The sequence below is a fragment of the Pseudorasbora parva genome, chromosome 1 (assembly GCF_024679245.1).
Source record: "Pseudorasbora parva isolate DD20220531a chromosome 1, ASM2467924v1, whole genome shotgun sequence".
Classification (NCBI taxonomy): Eukaryota; Metazoa; Chordata; class Actinopteri; order Cypriniformes; family Gobionidae; genus Pseudorasbora; species Pseudorasbora parva.
The window spans coordinates 534,679-557,687 of NC_090172.1; the positions used below are offsets into that span (position 1 = coordinate 534,679).

Genomic DNA, 23,009 nt, shown 5'->3' on the forward strand with positions numbered 1-23,009 from the left:
TTTAACAGCTTGAATGTATAACTTTAATTCACATAATATAAATATAACACATGAAAAGGCAAAAAATCTGGTGATTTTGTCTCAATCATCTTCATTATATACGGCGAGAGATGTAAGGGGCGTGGCTTTATTGCATCATAGTGATGTCACTTTGCTCGCAGCTGATTGGTCCGCTTTGGGTTTGCGATTACAGAGCGATATATAAATGACTGGATTCAAAAGTGCTGTCAATCAACAAGTCATGTCTACAGCTCTGTGTTTCAGATCCGCGTTACGTATAGCTGTCGTTTTCCAGAAGCAAGTGTGTGATCTTGGCATGTTTTGTTCGAGTCGGAGCTCTCCGAATATTCCCAAGCGGTGCTTCGAGCTCTACGAGGAACGCTTACGGTGATTAATTCGCTCTGAACGGATTAATGGACAATCAGGCATTGAGGTATTATAACGTTATCATGGATTTCTGTACACAACACATCTATGAAAAGGTTTAAATAAAATACACATATTCAAATTCAAAATTCATTCTGAACGTCTCTGAACATGTGTGTGTGTGTGTGTGTCAGTAGGGCTTCCCTCCGGCGGCCATGATGATTCGTTCCCGCTCCTCAGCGCTCGGCATATCCGGCTTCACACCGTCTCGTCTCCGCTCCAGCATTACCGCGTGCTAGGACACACACACAGTGTTTTTTTCTTTATTAGTTACATTCAGCAGTTGCCGCCTCAACACAGAAATGACGACAATGACACATTTTTGTCAAAACTCACTTTATTGGAAGTGGATTATTAACAGTAACGCCAACAATGCATCTCCGGACATTTTAAGGTGAAATTAAAAAATACTTTCTGAAAAAAATAGTCTCTCCGAGACGCAAGAAGAAAGCAAAAATATATGTTTTACTAAGGAAAATGACTGAAAGAGTAACTCACAGTGACTTTAATCTGATGACTGGTTTGGAAATTGCTAACGCGTTAGATTACCCGCTACTGGAAAAAAGTCGTCAGATCAGAGTAACGCGTTAGATTACTCGCTACTGGAGAAAAGTCGTCAGATTAGAGTAACGCGTTAGATTACTCGCTACTGGAGAAAAGTCGTCAGATCAGAGTAACGTGTTAGATTACTCACTACTGGAGAAAAGTCGTCAGATTAGAGTAACGCGTTAGATTACTCGCTACTGGAGAAAAGTCGTCAGATTAGAGTAACGCGTTAGATTACCCGCTACTGGAGAAAAGTCGTCAGATCAGAGTAACGCGTTAGATTACCCACTACTGGAGAAAAGTCGTCAGATCAGAGTAACGCGTTAGATTACTCGCTACTGGAAAAAAGTCGTCAGATCAGAGTAACGCGTTAGATTACCCGCTACTGGAGAAAAGTCGTCAGATCAGAGTAACGCGTTAGATTACTCGCTACTGGAGAAAAGTCGTCAGATCAGAGTAACGCGTTAGATTACCCGCTACTGGAAAAAAGTCATCAGATCAGAGTAACGCGTTAGATTACCCGCTACTGGAGAAAAGTCGTCAGATCAGAGTAACGCGTTAGATTACCCGCTACTGGAAAAAAGTCGTCAGATCAGAGTAACGCGTTAGATTACCCGCTACTGGAGAAAAGTCGTCAGATCAGAGTAACGTGTTCGATTACCCGCTACTGGAAAAAAGTCGTCAGATCAGAGTAACGCGTTAGATTACCCGCTACTGGAGAAAAGTCGTCAGATCAGAGTAACGCGTTAGATTACCCGCTACTGGAGAAAAGTCGTCAGATTAGAGTAACGCGTTAGATTACCCGCTACTGGAAAAAAGTCGTCAGATCAGAGTAACGCGTTAGATTACCCGCTACTGGAAAAAAGTCGTCAGATCAGAGTAATGCGTTAGATTACTCTCTACTGGAGAAAAGTCGTCAGATCAGAGTAATGCGTTAGATTACTCACTACTGGAGAAAAGTCGTCAGATCAGAGTAATGCGTTAGATTACTCGCTACTGGAGAAAAGTCGTCAGATCAGAGTAATGCGTTAGATTACTCACTACTGGAGAAAAGTCGTCAGATCAGAGTAATGCGTTAGATTACTCACTACTGGAGAAAAGTCGTCAGATTAGAGTAACGTGTTAGATTACTCACTACTGGAGAAAAGTCGTCAGATTAGAGTAACGTGTTAGATTACTCACTACTGGAGAAAAGTCGTCAGATCAGAGTAACGCGTTAGATTACTCGCTACTGGAGAAAAGTCGTCAGATCAGAGTAACGCGTTAGATTACTCACTACTGGAGAAAAGTCGTCAGATCAGAGTAATGCGTTAGATTACTCACTACTGGAGAAAAGTCGTCAGATCAGAGTAATGCGTTAGATTACTCACTACTGGAGAAAAGTCGTCAGATCAGAGTAATGCGTTAGATTACTCACTACTGGAGAAAAGTCGTCAGATCAGAGTAATGCGTTAGATTACTCGCTACTGGAGAAAAGTCGTCAGATCAGAGTAATGCGTTAGATTACTCACTACTGGAGAAAAGTCATCAGATTAGAGTAACGCGTTAGATTACTCGCTACTGGAGAAAAGTCGTCAGATTAGAGTAACGCGTTAGATTACTCACTACTGGAGAAAAGTCGTCAGATCAGAGTAACGTGTTAGATTACTCACTACTGGAGAAAAGTCGACAGATCAGAGTAACGCGTTAGATTACTCACTACTGGAGAAAAGTCGTCAGATTAGAGTAACGCCTTAGATTACTCGCTACTGGAGAAAAGTCGTCAGATTAGAGTAATGCGTTAGATCACTCACTACTGGAGAAAAGTCGTCAGATTAGAGTAATGCGTTAGATCACTCACTACTGGAGAAAAGTCGCCAGATTAGAGTAATCCGTTAGATTACTCACTACTGGAGAAAAGTCGTCAGATCAGAGTAATGCGTTAGATTACTCGCTACTGGAGAAAAGTCGTCAGATCAGAGTAATGCGTTAGATTACTCGCTACTGGAGAAAAGTCGTCAGATCAGAGTAATGCGTTAGATTACTCGCTACTGGAGAAAAGTCGTCAGATCAGAGTAACGCGTTAGATTACTCACTACTGGAGAAAAGTCGTCAGATCAGAGTAACGCGTTAGATTACTCGCTACTGGAGAAAAGTCATCAGATCAGAGTAATGCGTTAGATTACTCGCTACTGGAGAAAAGTCGTCAGATCAGAGTAATGCGTTAGATTACTCGCTACTGGAGAAAAGTCGTCAGATTAGAGTAATGCGTTAGATTACTCGCTACTGGAGAAAAGTCGTCAGATCAGAGTAACGCGTTAGATTACTCACTACTGGAGAAAAGTCATCAGATTAGAGTAATGCGTTACCTAGCAACTAAATTCCTGGCATCACCTGAGATACATTACGCCGGGTTCACACTACACATTATATTTGTCCGTTTTGATTGTCCGACTAAGTGATTTTGAAAACATTGCCAATCATCACTCGCAATCTTTAATAGAGATGCACCAATTGCAATTTTTTTTTCCGATTCCGATTTTTTTGTTAGTGAGATCGGCCGATGCCAATTTTTGCCAATTCCGATTTTCTTTCTAATAACTATTATTGACAGCATATACAAACAAAAATCCACTTTTTCTTCAAAGCTACATTTTATTTAAATTTTAAAATTAATTAGTAAACATTACAATAGTATCTTCTCTCACTTAAACAACTCTCAGAAAATACGTGTTCTGTGCCACGAAAGAATAATTGAAAATCAGTTGCTTTATGAAACAAAACATTATAAATAGACCTTTTTCTCTTTTTACTTATCTTACAAAAGTCAAAAGATTGTGCAATATTCCTCAAAATAATAGTTCAGTAATTGGGTAATAAATGTTGCCAGCGAAGGGACGTCACGGTACCAAAACTCCAGTAGTCGGTACCAATACCATAGCTGTGTGTTTTGCGGACTCACCCAGTATTTCCTGCAGTTCTTATACCTCATGAAGTACGCAGAACACTTGCTCTTCTCATAGTTGTAAGCATCCATGCATTTCTGGGATCCATCGCTCTCCTACGAGGACACATTAAAGGGTTAATTCAGCCAATAATGAAATGTCTGTCATTAACTCCTCTCCCTAATGTCGCTCCACACCCATAAGACCTCCGTTCATCTTCACACACAGTTTAAGATATTTTATATTTAGTCCGAGAGCGTATGCAAGTGTATGCACACTATACTGTCCATGTCCAGAAAGGGAATAAAAACATCATCGCAGTAGTCCATATGAGACATCAGTGGGTTAATTAGAGTCTCTTGAAGCATCCAAAATACATTTGGGTCCAAAAATAACAAAAACTACGACTTTATTCAGCATTGGCTTCTCTTCCGCGTTTGTGTTCAATCCTCAAATAAAGATTCAAACGGTTATGATTCAGTGAATCGATTCATGATTCAGATCACGAATTCGCTGATACATAACCGTTCGAATCTTTATACGGGTGTGGAGCGACATTAGGGAGAGGAGTTAATGACAGACATTTCATTTTTGGGTGAATGAACCCTTTAAGACTCATTTTAAAGCACAATTGAACAGGTTAAGCACTTTTCCTGCATGCTGAATCCCACTGACCTCAATGCATGGGTTGATGTCCTCGTTCCGAACTTTCCTTGCGCTGGATTTGCCAGCCATCCTCTCACCGCATCAGCCACAGCTGGAATATCACAACCACAACGAATTAGGGACTAACACTGCGAGAGTATTTAACAATGCATCAATGTTTTGGGAAAATAAACAGGAATATGATCAAATAAACAAGTTATATGGCAACAGTATCGCCGCTTTAATATCTGATGTGTTTTATTAGACACTGTTTGGATCATTGATGGACAGAAACTAATGATTGTTCTCCTGCTCAACACAGTTAGTCTTATTGTTTAATCTGCTGTTGTTGATTTACCGCTCAGAGTGCCGTGTTTTACCGCCTAATATGATCTCGCTCACCGCAGTGTGTCTCATAGTAGCATTATAACATCACTTTAACACACTCACATGTGTGTGAGAAATGATTAAACAGCACTGTTACACACACACACACACACACACACACACACACACACACACACACACACACACACACACACACACACAAACACACGAGAGGGAAAGCGCTCTAGGCAGAATAAAAGCTCCGCCCACTCACGAGTCAAGACACGCCCCTGTGCTGCGCGAGGGGAGAAATTACATACTGTGCCTTTAAGTAAAACTATAATAGCATCTCAATTATACTAAAAAAACACTGAGCTGTAGTCTAGACCGGGGTTCCAAACTTACAGGTAAAATACTTACTTGAAGAGTTGAAATAATTTGACAACTAAAATAAATTTGGTTGATTTTTATTTTTATTTTTTTTGAGTTTTGTTTTGAATGCATGTGTTAAGTGTTACATGTAAAGCACCATGAGAGCCTAAACTAATTGCCCAAAGGGGATAAATAAAATAAAATAAAAAAAAGTTTAATGACAAATTCGCATCTCCACAGATGTCAGTTAATAATCACATGGTGTGCAGATAAAACATTTAATATCTTACTATATAGCATTTATTTTGTCATGTGTGCGTTCTATTGGAAATGCAAAATGACAATCTATTAAATGTGCAGTTTTATTTATTTTCTTTAATTTTACATTCACATTGTCCCGCAGTTCCCTCACAAACCCCTATAAGACCCCTAGAAGGTCATAATCAAGCTATCAAAGAAGAATTCAGATTAATTATATTTGCCAACAATGCGAATATTGTGGGGGGTGAATACATAAAAAAAATTATAATAATAAAAATTATATATATATATATATATATATATATATATATATATATATATATATATATATATATATATATATATATATACATATATATATCATTGATTTAGGTAATTAATTTACATATTTTTGAGATAATAAAACTCATTACAAATTTAAAAAACAAAAAACACGAGGCAAAAAAATATTTTAAAAATCCGGGAAATAGTGATATTAGATGACGTAAGCTAAGGTAACGTATATCACGGCGATTTAAACGACTAGTCAACTCATATCTAACGTAACACGGCCTTTATCTCACACACACTAAACGGAGTTAAAAACCATAATAAGCACTTGCGCACACTTTAAATCACCTCAAAATTAAAAACCATATCGCTTCAAACCCACCGGTAATCTCAGTCATTCAAACTAGCGGACTGAACACCGGTGGCTTTACCTCAGCTGAAAGTCACGTAACGTTTAACTACTAAATTACAATACAAAGGAACGCGCTCGATAACAAAACAGAATAAGAGGTTTAACGTTGCAAATATTTACATTTTGTCGCACAGGAACACTCAACCTTCCCTCATGTCATGTCCGAACAGAACTTATGTCACAACAACACAGCGCAACCTAACCTTTAGTAGATGATTGACAGGCCTCGGTGGCCAATCAGACTGCAAGTTAGAACGCGTCACCGGTAACGGTCGTATGAATTGTCACCTCGTGCATCCAATGGGGTGAGGGAGATAACTCCTTTGCCTGCCCAGTGATTAAACAAATATTTAACGAAGTCATTGCGATTGACAGAAACACCGACGAGTCCTAAATTTGAGATTTTCTGAGAGGGAAAGTCAGTGGCGGGGAAATCTGAAAATGACAGTTTACTTTGCAAATCACGAGCGCGCGGGAGGAGGGCGTCGCGGTGGGCGTGGCAAAGGGCTGTGGTTGGTTGCATCGCAGCGCATACACAATGGCTGCTGGAAAGAGGCGAAAGCAAACAATTTTTAGGCCCGCCGCGTCTAGCAAAAAATATGAGAAAAAAATTATTAAAAATCCGGGAAATAGTTGAAAGTCAAGAAAAAGACCATAGAAAGGATGTTAACGCTCCTACGGTGAGTTTTACGCATATTAAGGAAATTGTTACGGTGTTCTTTAATTAAAATATCGGGGTTATTCAAATTATGAGAGAGGGGTGAGCTAGAGGAGAAAAAAAGTTTTGTGTTAATCAGCGCAGAGTCTGGAACTGAGGAGAAAAGCAACGAAAGGCTGAATTATACGGAAAACCGAGCGTAATTCTGCCGTTTGTTTCTGTCAAGTCACGTTGCGCGCGGACGAATGTCAATAAACACAGCAGTAGTTGTAAAAAGTTGGGAAAAGTTTTTAAAAATGTGTTTATAATGTTTATAATAACGTGGCGAACTCACGCGCGTGTTTAAACGCTAAAAAACGCGCGCCGCGAGAATACACGGAGCGAAAGTTTTCGGTAGTTTAATTGCGAGTGAAACACCTTTCCATGTAATAAACACGCCGTGTGGATTTGTGATTTTAGACACGGTTTACAAAGAGAGTGTATTAAGGGGGTCACTAGCTGCTTGTCAATATCGCAAACAACCAAAATGGTGGGAGAAGTGAAGGGGGACCGAATTATGAGATGCTGAGCCGAGCTCATCTGTCCCACCGGGATTGACTGGGGCTGGGATGATCATAAGGATATAAGAGTTTAATTTGGGACACTTTGAGTACTGATATAATATCAGAAATGTTGTTTGACGCGGGGTGTGGTGCGTTTCTTACTCTATAGCTCGCAATCATATAGTTCCATATTGTGCGCAAAACATGATCGAACTGGTAAAAGTCTATTTTTAACGTGTAGTCGATTTAATGTTTATTCGAGGTGTGTGTGTGTGTGTGTGTGTGTGTGTGTGTGTGTGTGTGTGTGTGGACCTCCATCCTTTTCTCCCTCCTCCTGGATGTCCTGTTTTGAGGCTGAGCTGAAGGGGGTCACCGGGTTTGCCGCGCGCGCGGTTGTTATGGATGTTCAGTTAGAAACTAACGGACAGAAAAAAACGTCATAGCTTTTCCCGCGCAAGAGCGCGACGAACTCTTATATCCACACATTTAGACCTCATATAATGTCTAGTATTTCCAGTCAAAAAGGTTAAATTATTGTTGGACTGCGTATTGAAAAAAAAAAAAAATCGGTAAAGTAGAACACAATGTATAACTTATGAAACCTGGTTCACCTGTACTTTGAATTAAAGAAAATTTCCTTGTATTTCTGTTCCGTTTTTATTTTATTTTTTCAGCGTAGATACAATTTGCGATATTATTTTTAAGCCCAAAGTACAACGTTTTATGTTTTTTATTATTGTTTGTGTAGTTTTCGCTGAGAACTAAATTGGTATAAAACAGTTTAATCACAATTTAATCAGGTAATGAAGTTCTAACGGCTTATTTCTTACCGAAATATCTAAATTATTAAATTCTACTGACATGGAGATTTAATTTTAATATAGGCTACTACATATATTTTATTATTATTATTATTATTATTATTATTATTATGTGTTTAACAATGTAATATTATTTTAGGCAAATCATTTTAATTTTAACTTAAATATAAATACTAACATTTTAGTGCCTTAATTTGACATATTTTCACAAATCATCTAAATGAAAGAGCTGATTATGTTAGAAGAAATACTAGACTAAATTAATTGGTTAAACATTTTTATTTGATTTGTTTTTAAAGAATGAATATATAACATTTTTAAATATTTAGCAATATTATCGTCTAATCCAGCAAGGAACAGTGACAAAGAAATAATTTATTCAGACTGGTGTTTAATTAAACATTGTAGCTTTAAAATGGTAGATAATCTGCTGGGATATTATAGTCAAGACCAGAGGCGGACAGAAGTATTTTTACTCGGCTTAAGCACATTTATCAAGTATTTCAGTGTTTGAAAACTTTTACTTCACTACAATCCAAAGCATAATACTGTACTTTTTACTGCACTGTGCTTCATATATCAAAATGTAGTACTTTCTTATACGCTTACGTAATTCAAAGTTTTACTCATGAGTACAAGTAAGAAAGTACTACATTTTTAATGTAATTAAGTATTAAAGGTTAAAAATATATATTTATGAAACATAGTGCAATAAAAAGTACGACATTATGCTTTGAATGTAGTGAAGTTAAAGTTTTATAAAGAAAAAAGTACAGACACTTTGTAGAAATACTTCATACAGAAACATGCTAGCAACATCTTAAAACATTCCAGACGTTAAATAATAATTGACGCTTGATAATGGTTGCTAGGGCGTGGCTAGGAAGTGCTGAAGGTAATTTGTGATTGGCTGTTAATGCCCTGAGTCAAACAAACCCACCCTCATGTTTCTATGACACATCTGTCCCAAGATATCCCTTTGATCTCTCAATGGAAGTCTATGGGATCAGTTGCTTGGAGCTCTAAATGGTTGCTAGGGGCGTGGCTTAATAGCTTTACACTGATCCCTTTATTTCAATGTGTTAAATCATGCTAGCAACAAGTTAAAACAGGCTTCTAGCAAAAAGCTAATTCATGTTACAAGCATGTTAGCAAACATGTTAAAACATGCTAGCAAAATGTTAAAACAGGCTAATACCAATGTGCGATTTCATGTTAGAAACATGCTAGCAAATGCATTAAATAATGCTAACAACATGTTAAAACAGGCTACTAGCAATGTGCTAATTCATGTTACAAACATGTTAGCAAATGTGTTAAATAATGCTAACATCATGTTAAAACAGGCTACTAGCAATGTGCTAATTCATGCTAGAAACATGCTAACAATGTAATAATCCCGTCAGAACATATTAGCAACATTTTTATTGACTGAATAAAATCGTCAAGCTTTTCAAAGTTATGTCATCAAACTTCACTCATCTAGGTTTAGTTAATATACATTAAAGCGGTGGTTCTGTGTGTTATTCTAGGCTTGGTTGTGTTTATGGGGCGCAGTTTAACATGTCCTAATACTTCGTTTTTTTAACGCTGTATTTTTCTTCTATCCTCCCTTTATTCCACACCGCTGTCTGTGCTTTGAGCGGCTCGTCTGCTTCCTGCTTCTATGAAGCCCCTCCCTCTGAAAAATGCAATGGTCTTAGATTGGTTAGATGGCCAAATGTAGTAGTAACGGGGGTTCGTTGATGGAAGGGAGGAGGCAGGAAGCGGCGAACTTGTAACAAACTTTTTAATTTCAAAACAAACATTTTAAACAAAACGAAAGTAAACCGCGGGCAGCCCCTCACGGACGACTGCCCAGACACACATAACAAAACATAACATAAATCCAGGCCTGGTCCTCTCGTCTTCCGCGTCCTTCGCTCCTTCTTTTATGCTCCCGTCACTTGGCCGCGAGACGAGACCGGTGTGTCGCGCAGCTGGTACTCATTACCACTCGTCACCGGCCGCTCTCGCGGTCCCTCGCCCCGCTGCCTGCCACATACCCCTCCCGAGACTGCGCTCTACCCAGTGAAAGAAAGAATAAAATATCTGGTCCGGTTCCCAGACACTGCTGGGACTGGCACTGCACGGCTCTGGCTCACGGCAAGCGCGGTGACTCCTCCGCTCCCTCTCGAACGGCAGCCACCCCACCTCGACCCAGGGGCACGGCAGCGAGGTCTCTGTCCCACCTTCCTCGCTCCAGCACCATCGCCTCGGGCAGCCCTCGCGGTCCTCATTCATCCGTGCTGCCCGACCTCCTCAGTTTGATTAAAACGCCAATAACAAAAAATAACTAACTAATCACCAAAATGCAAGAATGATTCTGCATTAATTTAGTGTAAGTGGTGATTGATAGTGGATAATATATAATGTAATGAACTGCGGGTAACAACACGCTGTCGACGCTCGCACATCTCGAGGAGAAATCAAAACACATGAGCGCCGCTCACACTGAGAAACTGAGCTAAACATTCAACATGTGAAATTTTTATATTTATAACATATGATACAATTAAACAACATCACATGACCAAATGTGCTGTTTTCCTGAACACCACCACGTTTAAAAATGACTCCGATTTCATATGACAGCTCCATAAACAATTAATTAACATTTAGTCACTTACATTTTAGATGCAATATTGACTGATTTTTTTTCTATTTCAGCAGCGAAAATAGTTCCAAACAGCAGAACCATATCGCGTCTAACAGCAACAGTGTGTGTGTGTGTTTGTGTGTGTGGGGGGGTTACTGAATGATTCAGTGTTTGAATGAATCATTTGAATCAAAGATTCAATGACCTCTTCGTAAACGGCTGCCTCATTCTTGAATGAATCGTTTGAATTAATGACTCAATGACTCACTCACCTGCTGGTTTAGTTTCATATACTTTTCAACATTTCTTTTGTTTATTCAAAAATACAAATCTCATAACATTGTTTAATGCAGTTGTAATTTTTCAGTGTAAATAATTAAATTTGAATGGTAACAACCCTATAGTGTCTCATTTTAATTTCATGTATAGATCAAATTCAAGATAACACAGCTTATATTTAAAGAGGAGCTTTTTAAATATAAGCTGATTGAACACTGGTGAGAATATTGCTTCAGAATAAGTTATATTTACATCACACAAACACACAAATCTAATTTTTTTCTGGATAAGCACATTTTTTACTCGGACAAGTGAATGACCGATTTACTTGTCCGAACGACAAGCACATGAACATGCCTAATGTCGAGCCCTGTTTATTTTAATAGCAAGGGTTTATGATGTCACCAACCCAGGAAGAAGCTTGTTGTAGTCCAAACCGGCCATTTTTGTAGGCAATAATCTGCCGTAAATTTACAAGACAATATCTCCGTTTGCAGTGAACTTTCAGCACTGTATCTTTGCAGATATTGTTTATGCTCAAGCAGCAACATTACACACTAACTAAAGTTTAAAAAAAGTGAAATTGCATGCAACCAACAGTGAGTGATTCCTATTGTAGGTGTGAAGCTTCTTGTGTAATGTTGGTGATGTTTCTCTCAGGGCCTTGCGTCTCTACTGTGTTGACGATTTGGGCTTTTCCGCGCTCTCCGTGCCGGGACGTATCACTCGTGTCCACCACATGGCCTGCTGTCGCTAGGTTGCCATGGCAACATCATCTCCCAACGACTGCCCCGGCGGGGGGGAGCACTGCCGCGTGAGGAAGAGGAGGGTCGAGGGGAAAGTGAGGAAGAACTTCTCCTGCCAGCTGTGCGAGAAGGCCTTCAACAGCCTGGAGAAGCTGAAGGTTCATTCCTACTCCCACACTGGGGAAAGGCCGTATCGCTGCACACACACCGACTGCACCAAGGCCTTCGTCTCCAAGTATAAACTTCTACGGTAGGTGTGGACAAACTCTCTGAACATAGGCAAGTAGTGTATGCTCTAGCAACTACAATATACAGAAACAAATACAGTATTTGTGCTGCTGTCTTTTTTGTTTCATCCCATTTCCCCCCCCCTCTGTCACCATGGATGATCCTGCGGTTCATCTGGATTTTATGGAGTTGCACACTATCCTGAAGGCTTGCTCTTCGTGTACAGGGCACTCCTCCCAGTGTATAGGACACTCCTCCCAGTGTACAGGGCACTCCTCCCAGTGTATATGGCACTCCTCCCAGTTTATAGGGCACTCCTCCCAGTTTATAGAGCACTCCTCCCAGTGTATAGGGCACTCCTCCCAGTGTATGGGGCACTCCTCCCAGTGTATAGGGCACTCCTCCCAGCTTCCTCTTTCCTCTGTCTCCACCTTGCTCTCTCATCCCTCTGTCTTCACCTTGCTCCTTCATCCCTCTTTCTCCACCTTGCTCTCTTGTTCCTCTGTCTTCACCTTGCTCCCTCATCCCTCTGTCTTCACCTTGCTCCTTCATCCCTCTTTCTCCACCTTGCTCTCTTGTTCCTCTGTCTTCACCTTGCTCCCTCATCCCTCTGTCTTCACCTTGCTCCTTCATCCCTCTTTCTCCACCTTGCTCTCTTGTTCCTCTGTCTTCACCTTGGTCCCTCATCCCTCTGTCTTCACCTTGCTCCCTCATCCCTCTGTCTCCACCTTGCTCTCTCATCCCTCTGTCTCCACCTTGCTCCTTCATCCCTCTTTCTCCACCTTGCTCTCTTGTTCCTCTGTCTTCACCTTGCTCCCTCATCCCTCTGTCTCCACCTTGCTCGTTCATGCCTCTGTCTCCACCTTGCTCCCTTATCCCTTGTCTTCACCTTGCTCCCTCGTCCCTCTGTCTCCACCTTGCTCCCTCGTCCCTCTGTTTTCACCTTGCTCCCTCATCCCTCTGTCTCCACCCTGCTCCCTCCTCCCTCTGTCTTCACCTTGCTCTCTCGTCCCTCTGTCTCCACCTTGCTCCCTTGTACCTCTGTTTTCACCTTGCTCCCTCATCCCTATGTCTCCACCCTGCTCCCTCGTCCCTGTTTTCACCTTGCTCCCTCGTCCCTCTGTCTCCACCTTGCTCCCTCATCCCTCTGTCTCCACCTTGCTCCCTCATCCCTCTTTCTTCACCTTGCTCTCTTGTCCCTCTGTCTCCACCTTGCTCCCTCATCCCTCTGTCTCCACCTTGCTCCCTCATCCCTCTGTCTCCACCTTGCTCCCTCATCCCTCTTTCTTCACCTTGCTCTCTTGTCCCTCTGTCTCCACCTTGCTCCCTCATCCCTCTGTCTCCACCTTGCTCCCTCATCCCTCTGTCTCCACCTTGCTCTCTTGTCCCTCTGTCTCCACCTTGCTCCCTCATCCCTCTGTCTCCACCTTGCTCCCTCATCCCTCTGTATCCACCTTGCTCCCTCGTCCCTCTGTCTTCACCTTGCTCCCTCGTCCCTCTGTCTCCACCTTGCTCTCTCATCCCTCTGTCTTCACCTTCCTCCCTCATCCCTCTGTCTCCACCTTGCTCCTTCATCCCTTTGTCTTCACCTTGCTCTCTCGTCCCTCTGTCTCCACCTTGCTCCCTCATCCCTCTGTCTTCACCTTGCTCTCTCGTCCCTCTTTCTCCAACTTGCTCCCTCATCCCTGTGTCTCCACCTTGCTCCCTCATCCCTGTGTCTCCACCTTGCTCCCTCATCCCTCTGTCTACACATTGCTCCCTCATCCCCCTGTCTCGTCCCTCTGTCTCCACCTTGCTCTCTCGTCCCTGTGTCTTCACCTTGCTCCCTCGTCCCCCTTTTAATTATCTCTTTTATTTCTCTGTGTATTTAAAGGGGGGGGGGGGGTGAAACACTCAGTTTCAGTCAATCTCATGTCAATCTTGAGTACCTATAGAGTAGTATTGCATCCTTCATATCTCCGAAAAGTCTTTAGTTTAATTATATTTATAAAAGAAATATGGGCTGTACTGAGTCTTTCCGGAAAAAACCGAGCGCCTGGAGGCGTATCGTGTGGGCGGAGCTAAAGAATGACGAGCGCGCAAAGCGGTGACGTCCTCAAGCGCGGAGAGACCCATGGCTATCGATCTCAGCTAATAGATATATGATCCAGAATCATTCGGAGGCTGAAATAAATTGAGCAGGAGAAACAACAGCAGCAGGACGTCCGTCTCTGTGGTATGGACTGTATTTAGTGGCTTGTCAACATTTGTGTGTCTTTACTCGCAGTTTATGAGGACATGATTCGGTTTATGGACTATTGTATGCGACTAAACCTTAGCAGTAGCAAGCAAAACGGTTTTGCACGTCAGACTAGTGTAACGTTATACAGAGAACAGCAATGGAGTAACCGTTTGCGCATTTGAATGACGAAGCATGCGATCGTGTCGTTTACTGATGTTTACTCACGCGACATTTGAAGCAGTTTTACTCACCGGCTGCTTCCAAAGCAGGACCAAACCTTTATCGTTGGGACCGCTCCGTCAGAAACACACTTCTTTGGTATGATTTGGTGAAGTCCTGACAGCAGTGGCCGTGGAGATCCACTTTGAGACGCGACTGAAGCGATGTTGTGAATCTTCCCATCATTTCTGAGTTCAAATCGGTTCAAATGCAGCGCTGCCTTCCCAGAATGCTGTGCTGAAGCGTTGAAGTCGCTCGACGTCACCCATAGGAATAAAGTGGAGCGCGGCGCCTGGATCGACTGGATCTGCAGCTGAGAGTGTGTATGGGCGTGCGTTTCCTCTCTCGCTCTAGTCACGCGCGCACCCTACCGGGAGAAGAGCCCGTACGGCCCATACAAGGACCTTCCGCTCTATTAACGTCAAGCCGACCCATACTCGAAAAAAACTCTCCGAAACTTGTGAGAAACCGGAAGGAGTATTTTTGACACAGAAATACTCCATCAAACGTCCAACATTCGTTTTTGAAACTTTGTCTATGTTTAGGATGGGAATCCAAGTCTTTAACAGTGTAAAGCTCAGTATGCATGACCCCCCCCCCCCCCCCTTTTTATTTTGGGAAACTTTTCACTTCACTACATTCCAAAGCATATTATCATACTTTTCACTCCAAACATGTCATTGAAGGAATCACCACGCGCCCCGAAACGCGTCCGATATTCGGTATGACCTGATTCTCTAATGAACCTGGAAAATCACAGTGGGCTGTGTTTCCCAATCATGAGCTTAGTTGATCATAGAGAATGTTGGTGGCAATGGCCTCAATGATCAGCTCGGACTCACTATGCTTTTGGCAAGCGCAGCCTTGAGCGATTCATTGCTCTTAAAATCAACAATTCATTGATTCAAAAGATTCATTCAGAGAGAGTCTTCAGTTGACGATTCACTAAATGATAGAACGGGAGAATCTCGGAGCTCGAGTGTGCATTAGGCCGCGTGCCTCCCAAAGCGGTTTCTCCTTTCGTATTTTCGTATTTTTTATTCAATTTTCCAATTGTTGAAATTTTGGAGTGCTGAGTTTTTAGAACGCCATGAGCGTAACAAGACGCTGAGCGTCTATCTCACTCTCAAGCGCTGTGCTCTTTTTTTCGGGTCGCCGAAAGTTAAAGAATGTTCAACTTTGGGTAAAACACAACGCTTATCACTAGCTGTGTTTCCATTACCCTTCAAATTGCACAAATTGAAATTTAAAATACGCTCAATGGTAACAAGTCAATTTTGCAATAGGCTTGGGCGGTATCCATATTTTGATACCGTTAAACCTCCTCCCTATTTTACCTCGGTATATGGTATTACCGTAAATAATTAAAAAATTATGACGTAAGGCTCAGTCAGCCACCAAACTGTTGGCTTGTGCCTAAACCGTTCAGAAACTAAATACCAAACACTAATACTGAAACAATAACAAAATAACACACACTTTGCTCAACAATATTAACAACTTTTATTAGCAACAAATAGCAGTTTATAAAAAAGTGAAAATACAACAGTCAAACAAAATTAAATTAACATAAACATCCAGAACGGTTTTTGCACACGCGCACACAAATCAATTAAATAAATTACACCGCCCTAACAACTTTAAATAACAAAGAGCAGCTAATAAAAATGTGCAAATAAACCCACAACAGTCAACCAGATTTGAATTAACATAAACATTCATATTATAAAAATAATTACAAAGCAATAGGCCTAAATAAAAACTTCTTCCTAGTTACTTTTTAATGAAAACAAAATAAAAATACCTGAATCAATTTTTAAATAAAAATAAACTGCTAATAGAAACGAATGGCAAGTGGCATCAAATCTAGTCAAGATTTTTCGCTAGAAAAACCAGCATATTTACTTTGTCTGGCTTTAACAGGGCACGTTGTGGACCGACAACTTTACCTGCGGTGCTGAAAACCCGCTCCGATAGTGTGCTTGTGGCACAGACGCACAGGTACTTTCGTGCCACTCGCGACATTTGGGGAAAGCGCCCGGCAGCATTTTTCCACCAGAGAAGTGGGTCCTCGTCTCCTTGAGTAACTGGCTCCAAACAGTAGGCTGTTATTTCAGCTCCGACTCGGTCCTCTACGGTGCCGATGCCGACGGGACCTGCCATTGCATCGGCTTTTTTTTGCAGCATACTTCCCAGAGTCATCTTTTTTCATGAGGGTTCGGGTTGCGCCTCTCCCTCTTCCACTCTGATGGCCACTGGACTTGCTGTCTCGAAGCTCACGATCTCAGCCTGTAATTCAGCCTTGGTCTCAGCCAATGCGTTGTCATCCGTCTCATATCCTCCACGGTAACGAGGGTCGAGGAAAGTGCATTTTCGCATTAGTTTGCGTGATGAATCGGATTCGTACTTGGCCTCCAGCTTTGTTAAAATTCCAGTTTTTATTGACTTTGTTAGCTGGAGGTCATTTTCTGACGCAGCCAACACATTGTCCCTGCAGAGCTGTAGTATGGGGAGGATACAGGAACTGGTCACATAATTTTCTCCTGACAAAATATCAGTAAAGTCACCGACTGGTTTCAGTGCTTCGTGAACAGCTTTCAAGACGTCCATGTCCTGCCAGGTCAGGGACAAGCTGCTCCTTCTGTCATCAGACAGGACGTGTCTGATCGCTTGGGCCTGCTCGAGGATGCGCTCCACCATTGCCAGTTTGGAGCCCCAGCGAGTTGCGCAGTCCTGCCGATGGATGGATAAATTAATTAATTAATGAATGATGAATAAACGATTCAATGAATAAATAGGCCTAAATAAACCAATTAATTAATAAAGAGGCATACATAAACGAATGAATGAATAGGCCTAAATAAACGAAATTCGTTTATTTAGGCCTATTTATTCATTAGTTCGTTTAACGAATGAATGAATGTATTGGCCTAAAATGAATGAATGAATAGGCCTAAATAAACGAATGAATGAATAAATAGACCTAAATAAACGAATGAATGAATAAATAAGTAAGCCCATTAATGTATATTATTCCATTTGGTCAAATTTTTTAAACTTTTGAATTTTAAACAAGTACCTTATGCGCATCAATCCTGCATTTATTTGATAAAAAATAAAAATGGTTTTCTATTTTAATATAGGCTACTTTTAAATATAATTTATTTAGGCTATGTGATGCAAATGTATATATATATATACATTTTATGCTTACCGTTATGAGACTGTGGTTTGGGAGTCCCAAGTCCACTTGCTTCTTGTGGAGTTCATGCTTACGTTGCCAGCTGTGTGAAAAGGCCCCGACAATATTACGGCATAGTCCGAGAGCGCGCTCGGTTTTTTGCCTCTGGTCATGCAATGCATTTGTGACAGCCAAGTTTAGATTGTGACCGAAGCAGTTAAGCCACGGCCAATGCAGGGACCTGATTGCGGCATGAATGTTGGCAGCGTTGTCAGTGGTTATAGCTGAAAGTTTTTTTTTGTCTAGTTGCCATTCCTGAAGTGCAGCTCTGAGCGCAGCAGCAAGATTGTCCGCCGTATGACTCTCGGGAAAATACGTAGTTTGGAGGCATTTGGATTCAAGTTTCCAGTCAGGTGTAATAGTGTGGACTGTCAGGGACATATATGGTGTCATGTTAACTGACGACCACATGTCAGTTGTTAAGGAATAACTGTCTGCCGCTGTTAGCAGCACTTGAATATTGTCTCTAACCTTACTATATAAATGTGGGACGGCTGTTTGTGAGAAATGTTTCCGTCCAGGCAGGTCGTACTGGGCATCTAGGACCTTTACCATATCCTTAAAGGACTTTTTTTCCACTGTGTGGAAAGAGACCATTTCCTTCGCCAAGTATTTTGTCACTGCATCAGTACAGGTTTTCCAACGGACGCTGTCCCTTTTGTACTTTGTTGTTTTCCCGAAGGCCCCCATTATCGTCGGCTGCGTACTGGCAGTCGACCTAGATGTTGTTGGTCCTGCATCGTGAGCCGGTAAAACTGTTGCACTGAGTGAACTCGGGTCCATTCTCGCAGCAGTGAGTGGATGGTGGATTCTTATATGCGACCTTAGGTTCGAGGTATTTCCATCTCTCGCGGTCACCTTTTTGTGGCACAATTTGCAAATTGCCTCGTCCGTATTTACCACCTCTCCTTTCTCGTTAGGTCGAAACCCGAAATACTGCCAAACTGCTGAAGTTGTATTCTTTTTCGCGACCAGATCACTCGGTGCGCTACTCGCCATCTTTCCCGCGCTCTCTGTCATTTTCGCGCCTCCACGCTGTCACGTGATGACAAGCACGCATTTTTATGACGGTATAACGGTATTGAAACTGATACCGTTGCTATTTTTAGATCCCGCGGTATACCATATTACCGTATTACCGCCCAAGCCTATTTTGCAAAAACCAATAACTTTTGCTTGTCTAGTAAATACTTCTTGTTGTAAGAATTTTTAGATGTTTGGACTAAAAACAAGACAAAAATGCTAAGTAAGAAAAGCATTTTTCGCTTTGGATAAAAGCATCAGCTAAATGCATAAATGTAAATACATGTATTTGTGTCCTTAGGCACATGGCCACACACTCGCCTGAGAAGACCCACAAGTGCAGCTACTGCGAAAAGATGTTCCACCGTAAAGATCACCTGAAGAACCACCTGCACACTCACGATCCTAATAAAGAGGCTTTCAGCTGCGGCGAATGTGGCAAAAGCTACAACACCAAACTAGGCTTCCGAAGGCATCAAGCCCTTCATGCGGCTCACCGCGGAGACCTCACCTGCCAGGTGTGTCTGCAGCCGTACCCAAGCACACCTGTGCTTCTGGAGCACCTGCGCGGACACGCCGGGAAAAGCGCAACTGCGACTAAAGAGAAGCGGCATCAATGCGATCAATGCGAGCGCCGCTTTTACACCCGTAAGGATGTGCGGCGCCATCTGGTGGTGCATACGGGACGCAAAGACTTCCTGTGCCAGTATTGCGCTCAGCGTTTCGGACGCAAGGACCATCTGACCCGGCATGTGAAGAAAAGCCACGCTCACGAACTCCTGCGTGTTAAAGCGGAGCCGGTCGATTTAATGGAGTCCCAATCTTCATCCGGCCCACTTTCCCTAAGGTTTCCACTTGGGCACGCTTCATACTCTCCTCCTTTAAGAGCGGAGCTGGAAAGCTATCTCCTCGAGCTACAGGCTGAAGATACGCCCAAGCTGAACGCATCCGCCTCGGGGACTGCAGAGGCCACGCAATCACTCGACTTTCTCTCGCCGCTGTTTAATTTCGTGCCTTATAACCAGGGGGCGGTAGTGGGTGGGGCTTACAACCCGGAGGAGGGGCTTCTGGCCACGCCTCTTCACGATACACAAGAGCCTCTTGCAATCTCACAAAGCAACCCGAGTTACACACATCCTCCATCTCTCAATACAACCACCACCCTGCCTCGCTTTCACCAAGCCTTCCAGTAGCCCAAACTTAAAGGAACTGTATGTAAGAAATGTATTTCAATTAATCCTAAAATGGCCCTGATATGTCACTAGACATTACGAAATCATGTTAATTTCAGTAGTCAACAGTAGTCCGGCCAGGATATTGTCATTATAAAGTTGTTGTTGCAGCTCAACTGATGTTGATGTTGAGATGTTGTGTTTTGGCCTGAAGCTCCGCCCTCCACCTATCGACCAATCACGGAGTCAGTAGTGTTTGGGGTTGCCAGATCTGCTCTAGTTACCACAGCTGCAGATCTACAAACGTTCCTGCTGATCCTGCAGCCAATCTGGCAACCTCGAGTCAGGGGGAGGCGGAGGGGGATAGACCGCTCTACAGTCATCTGAAAGGGATTGCAGTACCAGTTTTGGCCACAATCTTACATACACTTCCTTTAAAGCACTTATTATTGGCAACTTAGCTCTTAAAGGGGTTAGTTCACCCAAAAAAGTAAATTGTGTGATTAATTCCTCCTGTGGTTGGCCAGCCGTCAGACCCCCGTTCATCTTCACACACAGATGAAGATATTAGTGTTGAAATCCGATGGCTCAGAAAGGCCTTCATTGACACCAATGTCATTTCCTCTCTCAAGACCCATAAAGGCACTAAAGACGTCGTTACAAAGCCCATCTCACTACAGCGGCTCTACAATCATTGATGAAGAGGCCAGAATAGAGTTAGTGCGCAAAAAACACTAAATAACGACTTATATAGTGATGGCCGATTTCAGAACAAAGCTTCGAACCGTTATGACTCAGTGAATCGATTCGTGATTCAGATCGCCAAAGTCTCGTTATTTAGTGTTTTTGCGCACTAACTCTATTCTGGCCTCTTCATCAATGATTGTAGAGCCGCTGTAGTGAGATGGGCTTTGTAACGACGTCTTTAGTGCCTTTATGGGTCTTGAGAGAGGAAATGACATTGGTGTCAATGAAGGCCTTTCTGAGCCATCGGATTTCAACACTAATATCTTCATCTGTGTGTGAAGATGAGCGGAGGTCTGACGGCTGGCCAACCACAGGAGGAATTAATCACACAATTTACATTTCTGGCTGAACTAACCCTTTAGTCAAATACGAAGTCTGCAACAAATCACCGCATTTGGAAGGAACGTTCAAGAGATTCGCGACGCATTAGTCGTTCCAGAAGTGTTTACTGTCACTGAACATTCAGAAGCTCAGTTTTTGCGGTGACGTTTAGCTCACACTTTATCTAATGTTGTTTCCATCTCTTAGTTTGTTGTATGGCTCATGAACTGCGTTTTTAGTGACCATGTCACAACTATTTACAGCCAAAGGCAACCAAAACCTTCATAGCTATAGAGAGGAAGGCTCATCTCGTTTTGTTTTTTGATGGCTGTTTGCCTTCATGCTGCTGCTCGTTGTAAGGGCCTCAAAGGACACCAGCGCAGGAATGCTTCACAATTCACACCAACAAAGGGAAAGAAGGACGAAGAATCACACACACACACACACACACACACACACACACACACACTCGAATCCTTTCTCTCACTTACTTTACTCAACCTCATCCACCAGAATGCTGGCTGTTGCACTGATCAAGGCTAACGATGAATGCTTATAAAACTCCATGATACAATCATATTGACTTCTCTCTGAACATAAGCTGAAGATCTCTGAGTCAAATGAAGGTTTTTCTCATTGACGGCGATTTGCAACGCACCCGGTTGTCATTCGTTTCCCAATGAGATTTGGCAATTTGAGAGACTCGACGTTACGCAAACGGCCAGTGATGTGTCGGCTACTAATGGGAGTCCAGAATCAGTCCCAGAATGCAACAGTTGAGTAGGAATGTCTGTACACACTGCAAAAAAATGCTCTTCTTACTCAGTATTTTTGTCTTGTTTCTAGTCAAAACATCTAAACATTCTTACAACAAGAAATATTTACTAGACAAGCAAAAGTAATTGTCTTGTTTTGGGAAAAATAACTCAAAATGAAGAGAGTTTTTGCTTAAAATAAGATAAATAATCTGCCAATGGGGTGAGAAAAATAATCTTAATTCAAACAGAAAACAAGATTATTTTTCTCACCCCATTGGCAGATTATTTATCTTATTTTAAGCAAAAACTCTCTTCATTTTGAGTTATTTTCCCCAAAACAAGACAATTACTTTTGCTTGTCTAGTAAATATTTCTTGTTGTAAGAATGTTTAGATGTTTGAACTAGAAACAAGATGTAAGAAAAGCATTTTTTCCAGTGTTGGGGATAACGCTTTACAAGTAACTTGACTTATGTAATCGGATTACGTTTTTAAAGTAACAAGTAACGCATTACTTTTAAATTTACAACTCTCTAAGTTACAAATATCAAGTTACTTTTCCGCCGCATTTATTGACCTTTACTGTACAGGCATGAATTTGCATTTCCTTCAACCTGAGGCTTATTTAATTCACTTTTTAATGTGAAAAGGCCTTTACATTTGCCAAAAATATAACTTTTTTTGTTATAACAAACAAGCCCAGCCCAGGTGAGAAAAAGTAACGTAAAAAGTAACTAAGTAACACAATTAGTTACTTTTTTTTAGGAAGTAACGCATTACTTTTAAAAGTAACTTGACGTATGTAATCGGATTACTTTTTTAAAGTAACAAGTAACCCGTTACAAATATCAAGTTACTCTTCCCCCACTTTTATTGACCTCTACTGTACAGAAGTAAATTTGTTTTTTGTTATAACAAACAAGCCCAGCCCAGGTGAGAAAAAGTAACAGAAAAGTAACATAACCTTCTATAAAAAGTTACTTTTTTAGAGAAAAACGCATTACTGTAACTTTTAAAAGTAACTTTCCCCAACACTGATAGAGGTGTGTGTGTGTGTGTGTGTGTGTGTGTGTGTGTGTGTGTGTGTGTGTTTAGTACGTCGGAAGCTAAAGGTTGTTAAAAGCTTAAACATTCAGAGAACCTCCATTTGAGGCGTATGTTTCATGATAGCACTTTCAGAAAAAATAATATGCCCTTTATTTTGTGAAAGTAA

At 41.7% G+C, this 23,009-nt stretch overlaps 3 protein-coding genes across 3 annotated transcripts; 1 reads left to right on the plus strand and 2 right to left on the minus strand.

Moving 5' to 3' along the window:
• chchd7 (coiled-coil-helix-coiled-coil-helix domain containing 7) lies at window positions 1-6,413 on the minus strand. Its single transcript, XM_067449621.1, has 4 exons — window positions 6,304-6,413; window positions 4,572-4,653; window positions 3,914-4,012; window positions 1-661 (listed from the first exon to the last, which is right to left on the minus strand). Exons 2-4 carry the CDS (start codon window positions 4,629-4,631, stop codon window positions 557-559), a joined length of 264 nt encoding a protein of 87 aa, XP_067305722.1. The 5' UTR covers window positions 4,632-4,653; window positions 6,304-6,413; the 3' UTR covers window positions 1-556.
• Window positions 6,414-6,520: 107 nt separating this feature from the next.
• Window positions 6,521-21,915, plus strand: plag1 (pleiomorphic adenoma gene 1). The gene is made up of 3 exons (XM_067449441.1): window positions 6,521-6,863; window positions 11,782-12,117; window positions 19,101-21,915. Exons 2-3 carry the CDS (start codon window positions 11,885-11,887, stop codon window positions 19,990-19,992), a joined length of 1,125 nt encoding a protein of 374 aa, XP_067305542.1. The 5' UTR covers window positions 6,521-6,863; window positions 11,782-11,884; the 3' UTR covers window positions 19,993-21,915.
• LOC137078575 (E3 SUMO-protein ligase ZBED1) lies at window positions 16,744-18,996 on the minus strand. Its single transcript, XM_067446042.1, has 2 exons — window positions 17,750-18,996; window positions 16,744-17,268 (listed from the first exon to the last, which is right to left on the minus strand). Exons 1-2 carry the CDS (start codon window positions 18,794-18,796, stop codon window positions 16,744-16,746), a joined length of 1,572 nt encoding a protein of 523 aa, XP_067302143.1. The 5' UTR covers window positions 18,797-18,996.
• Window positions 21,916-23,009: the final 1,094 nt, after the last annotated feature.

What these genes read in the sequence shown, in the direction of transcription:
- chchd7 (XM_067449621.1), bottom strand. Translation starts at nt 4,631, where the DNA reads ATGGCTGGCAAATCCAGCGCAAGGAAAGTTCGGAACGAGGACATCAAC. An exon ending in ACATCAACCCATGCATTGAG is followed by an intron (nt 4,013 to 4,571) that starts GTCAGTGGGATT and finishes GTGTCCTCGTAG; the next exon opens with GAGAGCGATGGATCCCAGAA. An exon ending in AGAACTGCAGGAAATACTGG is followed by an intron (nt 662 to 3,913) that starts GTGAGTCCGCAA and finishes TGTGTGTCCTAG; the next exon opens with CACGCGGTAATGCTGGAGCG.
- plag1 (XM_067449441.1), top strand. Translation starts at nt 11,885, where the DNA reads ATGGCAACATCATCTCCCAACGACTGCCCCGGCGGGGGGGAGCACTGC. An exon ending in TCCAAGTATAAACTTCTACG is followed by an intron (nt 12,118 to 19,100) that starts GTAGGTGTGGAC and finishes TTGTGTCCTTAG; the next exon opens with GCACATGGCCACACACTCGC.
- LOC137078575 (XM_067446042.1), bottom strand. Translation starts at nt 18,796, where the DNA reads ATGACAGAGAGCGCGGGAAAGATGGCGAGTAGCGCACCGAGTGATCTG. An exon ending in CAAACCACAGTCTCATAACG is followed by an intron (nt 17,269 to 17,749) that starts GTAAGCATAAAA and finishes ATCCATCGGCAG; the next exon opens with GACTGCGCAACTCGCTGGGG.